At 38.6% G+C, this 12,743-nt stretch overlaps 1 protein-coding gene across 3 annotated transcripts in view; it reads left to right on the top strand.

The window, feature by feature from the left end:
- kcnq5a (potassium voltage-gated channel, KQT-like subfamily, member 5a) overlaps positions 1 to 12,743 on the top strand; it is a 130,233-nt gene that overhangs the window by 113,357 nt on the left and 4,133 nt on the right. Inside the window, exons 11-16 of one of the 3 annotated variants that reach the window (XM_085183262.1) lie at positions 1,556 to 1,609; positions 3,674 to 3,915; positions 5,183 to 5,291; positions 9,669 to 9,800; positions 10,061 to 10,177; positions 12,592 to 12,718. In XM_085183262.1, coding sequence (XP_085039388.1) covers positions 1,556 to 1,609; positions 3,674 to 3,915; positions 5,183 to 5,291; positions 9,669 to 9,800; positions 10,061 to 10,177; positions 12,592 to 12,718 — 781 coding nt within the window. The remainder of the gene's footprint in view (positions 1 to 1,555; positions 1,610 to 3,673; positions 3,916 to 5,182; positions 5,292 to 9,668; positions 9,801 to 10,060; positions 10,178 to 12,591; positions 12,719 to 12,743) is intronic. The other 2 variants (XM_085183260.1, XM_085183261.1) reach the window with 2 other exon arrangements.

Here is a 12,743-nt window from a genome sequence, read left to right as displayed (position 1 = left end):
AGCCTGTACCATGTCTGTACCATGACGCACATTTTCCATTGGGATTGTATTTATATAACTCATCAAACACAAGTCTAGAAGAGACAGACCAAAGTTGAAAAAGAGGGAGGAGAGGGGAGATAGAGGATTTCAGAGAGGGGAAAAAGACAGAGAAAGATTTGTGAGTTTAATTATGCTAGTATAATTTTTACAGTGCAGCACTTCTTTGGCAACATTTGGGGACCTTATGTTGAGACAGCAGCTTTTTAAGGCATTTAAACTTAAAACACCACCACACATACGTATATAAAAAAACAGTTTACACTCTCAGTCAAACACACAAGCAAATGTGCTTCTCATCCTTAAACAAAATAGCATTTAATTAGGCTTTGTTGCTTACACAACAACATTAATTCCCTAGAAATCCTTCTGTTTAAAAGACTGTGTTTAATTAGGTTTTCCTTTCTTAGAAACAATTTACACTCGTTTAATCATAATTATGCACACTTTTATGACACTGCTTCTCTTCTAAATGTTCTCCTCCACCAAGGGAACTCATAACACTCTCTGTTATTAGTGGTTTCACAGACTGCCAACTGTGGCTGTTTGGCGGCGGTAGGTGCCGTGGTAAACGGCTGGTGGTTTTTGTTTAAGCAGACTTGTAAACACCAGCAATAGTAAACATTAGGCGCACCACAAAGTGCTACAGCGGGCATCATGCTGAGCGTAAGTGTGCTGGATATTGGCAGTGAAAAGAAACATGAAATAAAGATTAACGGGGGTTTAATCGTTAGGTTATGCGTATAGACAGGTGTGTGTGAGAGTGTGTGTGTGTGTGTGTGTGTGTTTATACCTCCATGTGCAGTGAAGTATAACTCAATCCCATTGATAGTAGTAGGTCGACTTCCAAAGAATTTCCTTTGACTATTTTTAACCAGATAACTATTTCTCATCATTTAAGTGTGAAATGATATCTCTAGCTGACTCACCTCCTTCCTGATAGGAAAACAATTCTTTGCAATGACACTGTTCATGTGAAAATATTTATTTATTCCACAACACTGTTGAAAAACCAGCATTCACTTCAAACTGGGCCAAATAAACTGGCGAGCATGGCAGCTTTTAATTTAAAGTTGTAGACAAGGGAGGAGAGGAGACAGAACATATGGATTTGGTTTGCTTGTATTGGATGCAGTATTTGCACATAGACTCAGTTGGACATACTTTGTACTAATAAACTGTCAGTTTAAATTCTGATAAATGTCCAGTCTGACTCCAGCTCTGCAGCTCAGGGATCCAACAACAATGGCACCGACAGGAAATTTGTTGGATTTGTACTGTAAATATGTTTGTCTTCCCAAAAGCGAAGGAAAACTGAGTTCAGGTGGTTATACCCATTCCCATCCCTCTTTGAATTATATCCCCTGCCCCTGTGTTTGCTGTGCATCATTCTTGACTGTAGAGAATTTCTCCACTGTGAGCTGAAATCTGCTCCAGTTTTAATATCCTCCCTTATTTATCCCTTTCTTCTCCATCCCTTTCCCTCCGTTCCATTCATCTGTCCCTTGTGCTCTAGTAAGGGTCTAAGTAATGGAAGGCTCTTCAGAAGGTATTCTCGGAAATATAGGAGGTACCTACAGTACTACCCAGCATCCTCTCTGCCCTGCCCTTAGCCCTTAGAGTAACTTGTGAGAATGAATGACTAATGGCATGGAGGAGAACAAAGAGAACCTCACTAAACTGCCTTCTTACAGTGCTTCCTTACCCGGTTATCTTTTTTTATTCCATAAAGGAATTTGTCTCTTTGACTATTGCTGCCTGCTGCCTGTCTATCCCAAACAAGTCTTTGTTACTGCATTAAAAATTAAAGGGAATTCCACCTAAAGTCATTGCAGAAGTAGACTTTGTTTTACAAGGTACTATTTTCAAAAGCAATACCAATTAATTTTTTTTCCTTAATACGATTAAGGAAAAAATTGCAGCAGTAAACAAATTGCATGTTGAAACCCCTTTTGTTCTTTAAAGGATTCAATAAACTGACATTATGGCATGCTGCTTGTCACGACTCTTTGCTAATTTGATTTCATTTAATTGCAAATTATACTAGTTTCTCAGGGAGACACTTTAATAAAATAAGGAAATCATGGATCTGGGCTTGTTGTCCTAAATTATCCCTCAACAGCATATATGTAGCTCTTCTATATTTACTGTTAACGTCACTGTTACATTACTGCTGTACCTCCCATTTAAATCATTATGCCAATCAATGATGGAAACTATGATAACACAAAAAGATCTATTTCTCTCCAACTATTTGTCTCAGTCCACAATATTTTTATTTCTGTTTATTAATAACAGTACGTGTACAATATCGCATCGTTACTGTATTGCTCAGTGATGATTTATAGTTTTAGCTTGTGCATTGCAGCACTGAATTGTGTTGCGACACAAGTAAGAGAAAGGAATGGTAATGTTGCACAGGTCTGTAAGTTTCAAGAAACAATAGTAGATAAATTGGTAAATTGATCACTGAATCTCAGGTGAGATACTGTGGTCTGAACAAAAAGATGATTTTTTGGCATGGAAATTGTGCTGGAGCTTTGCATCTCTCTCATCGATCTGCTGCATTGCATGCTGATCAATTTGCCCAAGCAGCATACAGTAATAGTTTGCTGCAGTGCATCTCATTGATTTTGAACTTTCTGCATACCCAGCAGCCCCTTAAAGGTTTCCAAAGATGTGAACATTATGTCATGAATTTCATTTTTGTTTGTCATTTTTAAATGTTTATGATATCATTAGGTATTTATTTAGCCTGACAAAAATTGGGGTGATAGAGGAAGACCAAGTTTGTTTGATTTAATAGAAATAAAAGTGCAAATGTGATCATAAATAACTACATTAAACAGAAGTTATATGCTACAAAAAAGTGTAAAACCACATTAATGATTAACCTTTTGATACTGGTTTCAGCAGACTTACCTGCGACTATTAATTACCATGCTGGAAGCGATTTGGCAACAACATTTGTCTTAAAAAATCTTGCAAGTAAAGAAAAAAAATCTAAATTAAGATTTTGTCCAAAAACATAAAAGATCAAGCACCATCTAGAAATTTTAGAGGCTTTTATGGTGTCATTTGTTTAATGTTGATTAAAAATGAACGTGGTGATGACGGTAATGTTACTATGCTTCAGCTGCGAATGACGATTACAACACCTCAGGATCACTGAGGGTTTGTTTTTGGTGGCTTGGTAGGCAGTCTGGCACTGTTCTGGTGTTTTGGGCATGTCAGTTGGATGGATGATGTTTGGTCTAAAGGAAAAGACAGAACAGTGCCCTTTGTCTGAGCTCTGAACTCTTCTCACTCTCTGAGGGGAAATAGGTGTTGACAGCATCCCCTTTTTGTCTCTCTCCTAGTGTCTCTCTGAACCCCAATCTGTGTCACACATAAGCTCTTTCTTTGTCACTTCAATCCTTAACTCACATTCTTCACTTTTTCCTCTCTATATCTGATCATTCTTTCTGTCACTCCCCCCCTTCCCCGTGTCTTTTCTCTCGCACATCTTTCCTACTTTCCTACTATATTACCTCTTTCCTTTCTACTCGTATGAATGTTTCTCACCATATCCGCTGTCATCTTCTCTGCTCCTCTTCTATTTTCTCTCTCTCTTGTCTTCTCTCCCTCCATGCAGTCAGAAGTTGAGCTTTAAAGAACGGGTCCGCATGGCGAGCCCTCGTGGTCAGAGTATGAAGAGCCGGCAGACGTCCATGAATGACCGCCAACGCTGTTCCCCTGGCAACGAGATGGTGGGCAGCACAGAACTGATGGGCGGCAGCCCTGCCAAAGTGCAGAAGAGCTGGAGCTTCAATGATCGGACCCGGTTTAGGCCGTCTCTGAGGTTGAAGAGCCAGCCTCGTACAGCTGTCCCAGATGGTGAGCTTGTAATGTTACTGTAACCAACCAAACCAACATCTGACAAATGACACTTTCAGAGAAATATGGAAGAAATATGGAAGTATATGTAAAATGCCCTGGGGAGTTACACCTTTCAAGATTTCATCACCTTAAATATAACCCAAAAAAGTTAAATAAAATAAATTCAACAGTATTGTAGCACGTTTGAAAACCCAGTTATCTTACCCCTAAATTTGTGAAGTAGTTTGAGATATGTTTTGGATCACTGCCCTGCCTCCTTTCAGGTTCAGTCTTTTGACTGACTGTGTGACATTTGCACTCAGACTTATATGATTAGAAGAGATTTAGTGGAATCCATTCTTCCAAGTTTCTATGCCATCTTTCATGTGCCAAGGTTGTTCATTTCCTCAAACAAACCTTTTGCCCTGTGGTTAATTATAGTTTGGTAAAAATTTGGTTGAGGAAATCCATACATTACATTAATCATCATATCAAAATTACCTTCATGCTGTTTCTTCATTGTTAATATAGCTGATTATTTGTTATTGCTATGTCCAGTTTAATTTGTTGTCATTTTTTTTTGCCAATTTGAAGTTGCCAACTTCGTGGTAACCATTTATGATGGTCGCATCCTGTTCCAACAAGCAGAGCAAAGCAAAGTCAATAAAGACATGGATGAGCGAGTTTGGTGTGGAAGAACTTGGCTGGCCTGCACAGAGTCCTGACCACAACCTGACTGAATTACAAGCCAGGGTTTCTCATCCACCCACACCCAAGTTTGTGAATGCGATAGCTCGAGAACAAAGCAGCATAGCAGCTTCAAATTTATACCACAGGTGTATCTATTAAAAATCTTGGACAAGTTCGAATCTCAGTGACCTTGACCTTTAGATTAAGTTCAGAGGTCAAGTTTTCTGAAAATCTTGTGAATGCTATAACTTGAGGTTCCATAGAATTTTGAAATTGATGATTTTATAATGCTTATTTAGTCCTCTTCCGGTCCACATCTCCCACTCTAATTGTTAGGGATATACACCCTCCTCTTCCATCTTACATCGCGGAGGTGGCAAAAATATGTCAGTTTCTTTGTTCCTGCCTTAAATATCCCAAACACAATATAAATTTTCACCTCCTAAAAGTCAAAATAGTATCATTTGGAAACATTCTCACAGACTCTTTTCTCTTCCAGCTTGCAGAAAGTTGCAAAAGGTTTTTGAGTTTTAAGACTGCAAATGCTTTCAGCAGAGCAACATTTATTAATGACTCAACACTCTGTTTCTTTCAGTGGACACAGGCATGACCACAGAGGAATCCTTTGATGAGCGAGGGTGCCACTGCGATGTTACTGTGGAGGATCTATCAGCACCTCTCAAGGCTGTCATTAGAGCTGTTAGGTGAGGTCCTGCTCCAAATAAACTTTATGAGTGCCTTTATGAGGTAATCAAAATCAACCCCAAATCACCAAACTGCTTGAAGACTTTGGGCGAGCAATTCTCTTTTGAAGAAGAAAGAACCAGTGAAAACACATTCAGATGCTAATATGCAGTCACACTCAAGAAGATTTTATTGAAATCGGGAGTACTATTATGAAAATAACACAGATAGGGAGGTCACTTCTGCAGTTTGCTTTCCAAAATCGTGCTTTTATCCATTATCCTCTTTACTCACATTAGGTGCCAAAACTCAGTCACGTCTCACTTTTCACAGCTTTTGTTTTCATTTGTTGTTCAACACTTTAGATATATAATTGCTTTTTAGAGAACTGGATGGCAAGATTGATAAAATAAATCACATATTTTGGTAAATATGACGATGATAGGGCAGCACGGTGGCACGGTGGTGAGCACTGTTGCCGCACAGCAAGAAGGTCCTGAGTTCAATTCCACCATCAGTCTTTCTGTGTGGAGTTTGCATGTTCTCCCCGTGTTTGCGTGGGTTCCTCCCACCGTCCAAAGACATGCAGCTTGTGGGGATAGGTTAATTGGATAATCCAAATTGCCACTAGGTGTGAATGTGCGAATGAATGAGAGTGCGAATGGTTGTCTGTCCCTGTGTGAGACTTATGCGACAGACTGGCGACCTGTCCAGGGTGTACCCTGCCTCTCGCCCTATGACAGCTGGGATAGGCTCCCCGCGACCCTGAAAAGGATAAGCGGAAGCGAATGGATGGATGGATGGATGGAGATGATAACTCTCGAGCTCTACCCACTTGTTGTCTTGCTGTCTAGTTAAAAAATGGCAACAAAATTACAATTTCAAATTTAGGCCTTTTTTAAAAGCAGTGCACAAACCATCTGTGGTGTCAGGTGGGCTACATTTATCTTCTCTCTATCATATACTCTTAACACTGAAACTACAACTCCTATTTCTAAGCTCTAGTTCAAAGCAGCAATAATGGAAACATCATTTTTTGGGGGGTAGGAGATTGTAGTGATGTTGCACGTCGCACATTTGAATCCCTGGGTATAATATAATTCCATTTTTTGAGATGTCTTTGTGCCTCTGCAGTATACATGAGTCTTAGTGTGTTAGAATCAGCTGTGTCAGTGTCACCATAGATAATGGTCCTTACAAAGTCAGGATTAGGAGGCTGGAGCAGTGACAGCTGCATAAATCGCATGTTTGTAAGGAAAGAGGATCTCGCAGATTTCCTTTTGGGACCTTTGTGCTTTTCTCTTTAGCTTTTTTTTACATGTTACTTTCACTGTCGCCTGTTGGTTAGGCTTAGGCACTGAAAACTAAATTCAGTAAAAGATTGGGGTTTGGTTTGAAATATGCTCCTGGCAAACCTGCTGATGAGTTGGGAGTGACAGCCCCATCTCACTAATGTCATAAGAGCACAACCCACCAAAAGGACACCTTCTGACTTAATGAGCCACTTAAGCGTTTAACAAAACAGCTTTAATTGATGCCTTGGGGATGAGAACGGTCTGAACCAATTCAACAAAAGCATGAAACTCTGATTAGTCTAATATATGCACTTTAAAGAGCAGCCAATAGACAAATAGCCAGCTAAATTACAGGCTGCAATATATTATACCAGTGGTTCTTAAACTGTAGGGTGTAGAGCCTTTGGTTGCAGAACCTCTGCAGGTGGGGAACAGAAAACCAGGTGAAAAATAGGAAGTCAAATATAAGCGAAGAGAAAATGCAATTTATAATTGCCAGTTAACTTAACCAGCAGAGAAGCTGGAGAGAAGCAGTGCAGGTACAGGACAACATGCAAAGATCTAACCCTGTGCCAAATAATTCTGAAGCACTAGAAAATAAATCAGAAAGTCTAAACCTAACAGAAATATTTGCTTAAACTACGCTGAAACTCTTCATATACTACCACATACACTTCAAAGACCCGCCAGCAGACCAACAGTCAACTAATTAGTAGACTTCAGAATATTATACCAGTAGTTCTTAGAAGCAGGCATAGGAAAAAATCAAGTTCAAATTGAATGTTAAGCAATTTCAGGGAAAATCAATTTGTGGGGATTTGGTGATGCTATTTGGCTGACCCTTACTTAAGCTGTATTTTTTTATTTTTTTATTTTTTTTTGCTGTTGATGAAAAAGTGGCAAATGAGCTCTTTTTGGCTTCTGAAGCAAGACATGCCAGAAAATGTTCCTGCAGTTTCTTGCACAGAAGCACCAAGTTTCCAAAGTCTACACTTGTGTAACAAGCTGCTGGTGCTGAAACTGTAACGGTAATAATAACTAAAATTAAAGAGGATGATGTTATTAGTATTTTTCTTTGCTAAATGTTAAATTGTACTAATTTTAACAATTATGCAAGTGAGAATATTTTCCAAAATGCTAAATTAGTCCTTTTAATCAGACTAACTAAAGTGTTTGTACTAATAATAAAACCCATTATTTATAATTGGTTATAAAGGATGATGGTTTATTGAAATGAAGTTTGAGATTACCTTTTATCAGCAATCCAACTAAATTGTTGAGTAGATTTATTGTCTACTTTTACATATATGTCCCGCATGTTGGAACTAATAATACTCCTATTGATCACATATTTACTTTTTATCTTAGTAGTTTTACCTCTCCTGTGCTCTCTAAAGTCAAGAGTTTCTTCCCAATCAACTGGTAATGTGACGGCACTGACCCGTATTTATGACTGCTATAGTGCATGAATGTGTTCTAGCGGAGCCTGCTCTCCTACACTGGCACCGGCATCCTGTGAACAAGTGTTTATCCTACTGGCACCAGATGACTCTCTCACTCCACCGCTTCTTCTCACCTTTTTTCATTGTGCAAATGTCTAATTTCATATATGAATGAAGTATTTTTTTTAAATGGCCTACTTAGCTGTAGTTTCTATATTTTTCTATGGTTTACTAAGAATTAAAATTTTGCTGCCTCAATTTTATAGATCATAAATTCAATTGTTTCCATATAATAAAAAGACAGATTGTTGACGAGGTAAAAACTGGATAAATTCAGCATTTAAAAACCATTAAAATAATTTACATTTATCAGCTTTTTAAGGCAGGGGTTCAATAATGGTTCAGTAATAAAAAGACAATGAATCATGTGTGAAAACCTGAAACCCCTGGCATGTCCTTAATAGAAGCTCTGAATTATTGATACAAGATAAAAAGCCAAGTTATAATTTTCAGTTTTCCATCTTCAAATAGTTGTTGCCACTGCTAGTATCCCTGCATTTTGTTCCATGCTTCTTTTTTGTTTGTTTGTTTTCTTCTGTTCAGTTGTCATCTTTATATAGAATTATGGAAAAATAAGCACATGCACTTAATATAAATGGTTAAAGGGGTTTTAAGTAATAGAACCTCACATTTCTTTCTCCAGGCATTTGCTATAAGTTTGTTTATGCATTTCTGAGGTATCTTACAATTGATCTTAAACTCAATTGTATTCTTTCTTTGTCAGATTTTTCATTTGCCAGATTTTATCATTGTGTCCTAATGGAGAGTAGTCAGTTATGTAACAGTTTGAATGGAATCTTTTTGTAATCCACTCTTTAAGTGAATGAAATCAGTCTGTCAACCTTTTGATAGTTCAGTAACAGTATCCACTCAATCATTCTTTTATCTGATCTGGATTATTGTCAAGTTTAGGGGTTTACATGCAAAGACTTTATATCATCCTTTTGTATAATGAAGCTTATTAAACCCCTCTATCATCATCGTCATCTCTTTCTAGATCTACATACAGTTGCACAGATAAACTCCCATCTACGAGCTAAGCTGCTGCCACCTAACCCTGGCTGGTCTGCACACTCAGCAGGCCATTCTCCATGGGCAGCCAGATCCCAGGGTTTTCCCAGGGTGTCGGGTTGAGGGCTGGAGACCCCCTCCTCTGTCAGGGCTGTTATTACACAGGGTCATCTGTCACTGCTGCTTCCATTTAGGCAGTGAGAAAAATAGGCAGTGGGAAACTACCAGAAACCACTGGGGACTCTAAATGAACCAAGAGGCATAGATCTCCTTACCTGGATCAATATTATTACTCAGCAGCGGCTCTGTTCACCAAATAAAAGGAGAAAGAAAATTACACTCAGGTTTCACAAATTCACCATTACGCACTGGTTTTCCATCAGATACTTCAGAAAGTATTTGAAATTTTGTGTTATCTTTGTTACACTCCAAAAAGAAAAGATCAACAGTGAAGCACAAGACCCTCTCTGTAGGTTTTCTCAAACCTACTGCTGCCATCTAATGGTGGTGTTTAGTAATTACACCCTAGATTTCACTTAAATTGACTCCCAGCATTCACTGTGTGTGTATTTGTCTTTTGCATGTATAGGATCATGAAGTTCCACGTAGCAAAGAAGAAGTTTAAGGAGACGTTGCGTCCGTATGATGTGAAGGACGTGATTGAGCAGTACTCTGCAGGTCACCTGGATATGCTCTGTCGCATCAAGAGCCTTCAGACCAGGTCAGGAAACGGCATGCACATTGATTGATATTGACAGATTTCTGTGTTCCTGCTTTCAAAATCAAGGAATTTATAGATGTATCAGTAACCTGAGCTGCTATGTGTTGATTTTGCTGCAATTCGAGCTAACGCTATAGGTTATATAGCACTTCACAGAAAATCATTATAAATTAACTTTAAACTTTAACATTCTTTTAAGTACATATTTCTTTTCCAAACTAAATACATATGTGTAGATGTGTGTTCCCTCTCTCTCCCAGACTAGACTCTGTAGTGGGTCCTCCTCCAAGGCCTTTGCGCAGCCGTGGGAAGACCTTTTCCTCTCCCTCCCTGCATTTATATTACAGCCAGACCAGCAGGAAACGGTCGACACCGGGGTTAGACTCACCCCCTTTTCTGATCCTTCTGCCAAATGCTTCCCTACTAACTTTGCCAGCCACTTTGAATTTGCATATGCTTAGATGTATTTGAACTAATTCAGTCAAATGCACAAATATAACTTATCTTAATACTTGAAGCAATTTTGGTGCAGTAATCATTTCACTGACTTAATAAGTGGACACATAGAAAACACAGGCCTTCTAGGTGAAAAGTCTGTCAAAATGACATACGCATAGCTTCATGCCACACATTACTATGACCACCGTTATTCTTCAGCACAGACTGAAGTCTCTTAGGTGAACTTTCTAGTATTTTCTTAAAGCAGTCTTCAGGAATAGTTTTCCAGCTTCTTGAAGGACATTACAAATCTCTTCTTTGGATGTTGGCTGCCTTTAGTTCTATTCTCTGTCCAGATGATCCCACAGTCTATGATGGTGCGTGGTTTTCTTTTCAGGTATGCTTTGACTGCATTAGCAGTGTGTTTGGGATCATCGTCAAGCTGATGAACTGAGCCATTGCTTTCCGCATGGTATTGCACAGTGGATTAAAATCTGATGGTACTCATCTGCGTTTGTAATTCAGTTTTGATAAGATCCCCAACACCAGTGACTGAAATGCAGCCTCAAATCAAGTCAGAGCCTCCACCATGTTATTTATAAATAGGTGTACAGTCAGTGTTTTCTTCTCTCCTGACCTCCTCAGTATAGACCGCTGACGATTTGAATCAAACTTTTCTCATTTGGATTCATCACTCAATAACACCAGTTCATGCTTTCTCCCTGTTTCCCTTCCTAAGCAATGGCTTATTGACTACCACCCTTCTACTGAGATAGTTTTTGATGACGTAACATCAAACAATAGCTGGATTAACTGAAGGGCTCGATGCAACTCTTGAGTTCTGTGTCAGGTCTTTGTACAGTTTTTTTTTCCTATTTGTTAATGATAGACATTTAAATGTTGTTCTTCTGCTGTAGATATGGTTTTAGGCCTACCGCTTCTTCTTTTGTCCTCTATTTGTCCAGTTTCCTTAATTGCAGGACACACTGCACAGCATGCTGAAACATGCCATGTTTTTGACTAAAAGCATTTTAGGAATCACCTTGTAGAGAAATACTATTTTTTGCCAGTCGACCTGTGTTTCAGTCGGCATTAGGCAGCTTAATAAACAAAAAATCATTCATTTGAAAATGCCATCCTTCACCTCTGTGTGTATCTGTTCATTTATGTACCTGTGCTTAAAGCTTCATGGTGTTAAGTCAGAGAGAAGTGCCTGATCCAGTCTTTTTCCTATCTCCAGACTGGCCAGTGCAGCAGGCTCTGGTCGCACCCAGCCAAGGAATATGTCCTCTCCTGCACTACACTATTATTACAGCAACTACATGAAGAAACTTTCTGGCTCAGGGTTATTCTATTTCACTTAATTTAATTTTAGACTGTAAAATCCTGCCACATGCAGCCATAGCAGCTAATAAGTGCTATAGCAGTGGCAATCGGGTTACTGCGAGCAGATATAAAATATCTGAAATGCATTAACCTTCCCGCAGAACCAGATGGTTGGAGTTTACAGTAGAATATGTAGTTAATACCAGAAGGTTTTGACAATAACTGAAAGGCAAATTACATTGCAGTACAATTCAATTCCTTATTTTAACCCAAAACTTGATGATTTTAATATGTTAAACTCCATCCACATGGTAAGGTTTTTATTAACCGTGTCTGACACATAAATATTTGAAGTAAATGCAAACAAACCCAAACACAGCTGTCTGACATCACATTAGATCTCATCTGTATTTCCACACTTCATTCTTTCTCCTTTCATCAGAGAGTGGAAACATTATTGTATGTGAATGCTGCTGATTTGTATGCAGTTGTGTGCGGTTTGGATGTGCTTTTTATTTTTTCCTGAGTGAAAACAGGCACCTGTGCATTACTTTGGAACTCAAAGAATGAAAATTAACTTCGCTAACTGAACATAATAAACTGTCAGAGAACAAAGACAACCATTTAATGAATACTCTGACATAATCTGACAGTAATTTAAATCAAGCACTGCAAGAAGCAGCTCACTCAGAGCTTTTTTTTAAATTAAATATGGCTTATATTCTATAAAAAAAAAAATTAAACATGCAAACACAAACAAACTGCTACAAAATGTATTACATCCGATACTAAAATTGAGTTTCCCATAGATTTTCCTCCTTTTTTTCCATAGTTGTTTTTATACTATAACACTGATTCACTCAAGCCATGTGTGTTTTCTTTTTTTACTAACCCTAACCTTAGCCTTCCGTTGCTTTAGGTTTGTTGTCTGACTTGGGATAACCTGAATTACAGCAGGGATGCCTTCTTATATTACAACGTCATTATTTTTGTAATATAATAATCCTAATGTATGTGTGTATCTCAGGGTGGATCAGATCTTGGGAAAAGGCCAGATTCCTGTGGATAAAAAAATGAGGGACAAACTGCACCCAGATGGAGACTCTCTAGAGGGCATGAGCATGCTTGGACGTGTGTGTAAGGTGGAGAGGCAGGTGGGTTTAAGAAAAAAAAAAAAGG

The sequence above is a fragment of the Neolamprologus multifasciatus genome, chromosome 13, assembly GCF_963576455.1.
Source record: "Neolamprologus multifasciatus chromosome 13, fNeoMul1.2, whole genome shotgun sequence".
NCBI classification, from domain to species: Eukaryota; Metazoa; Chordata; class Actinopteri; order Cichliformes; family Cichlidae; genus Neolamprologus; species Neolamprologus multifasciatus.
The sequence above is the reverse complement of the archived record's forward strand: the minus strand, read 5'-3'. Positions and strand labels throughout refer to the sequence as shown.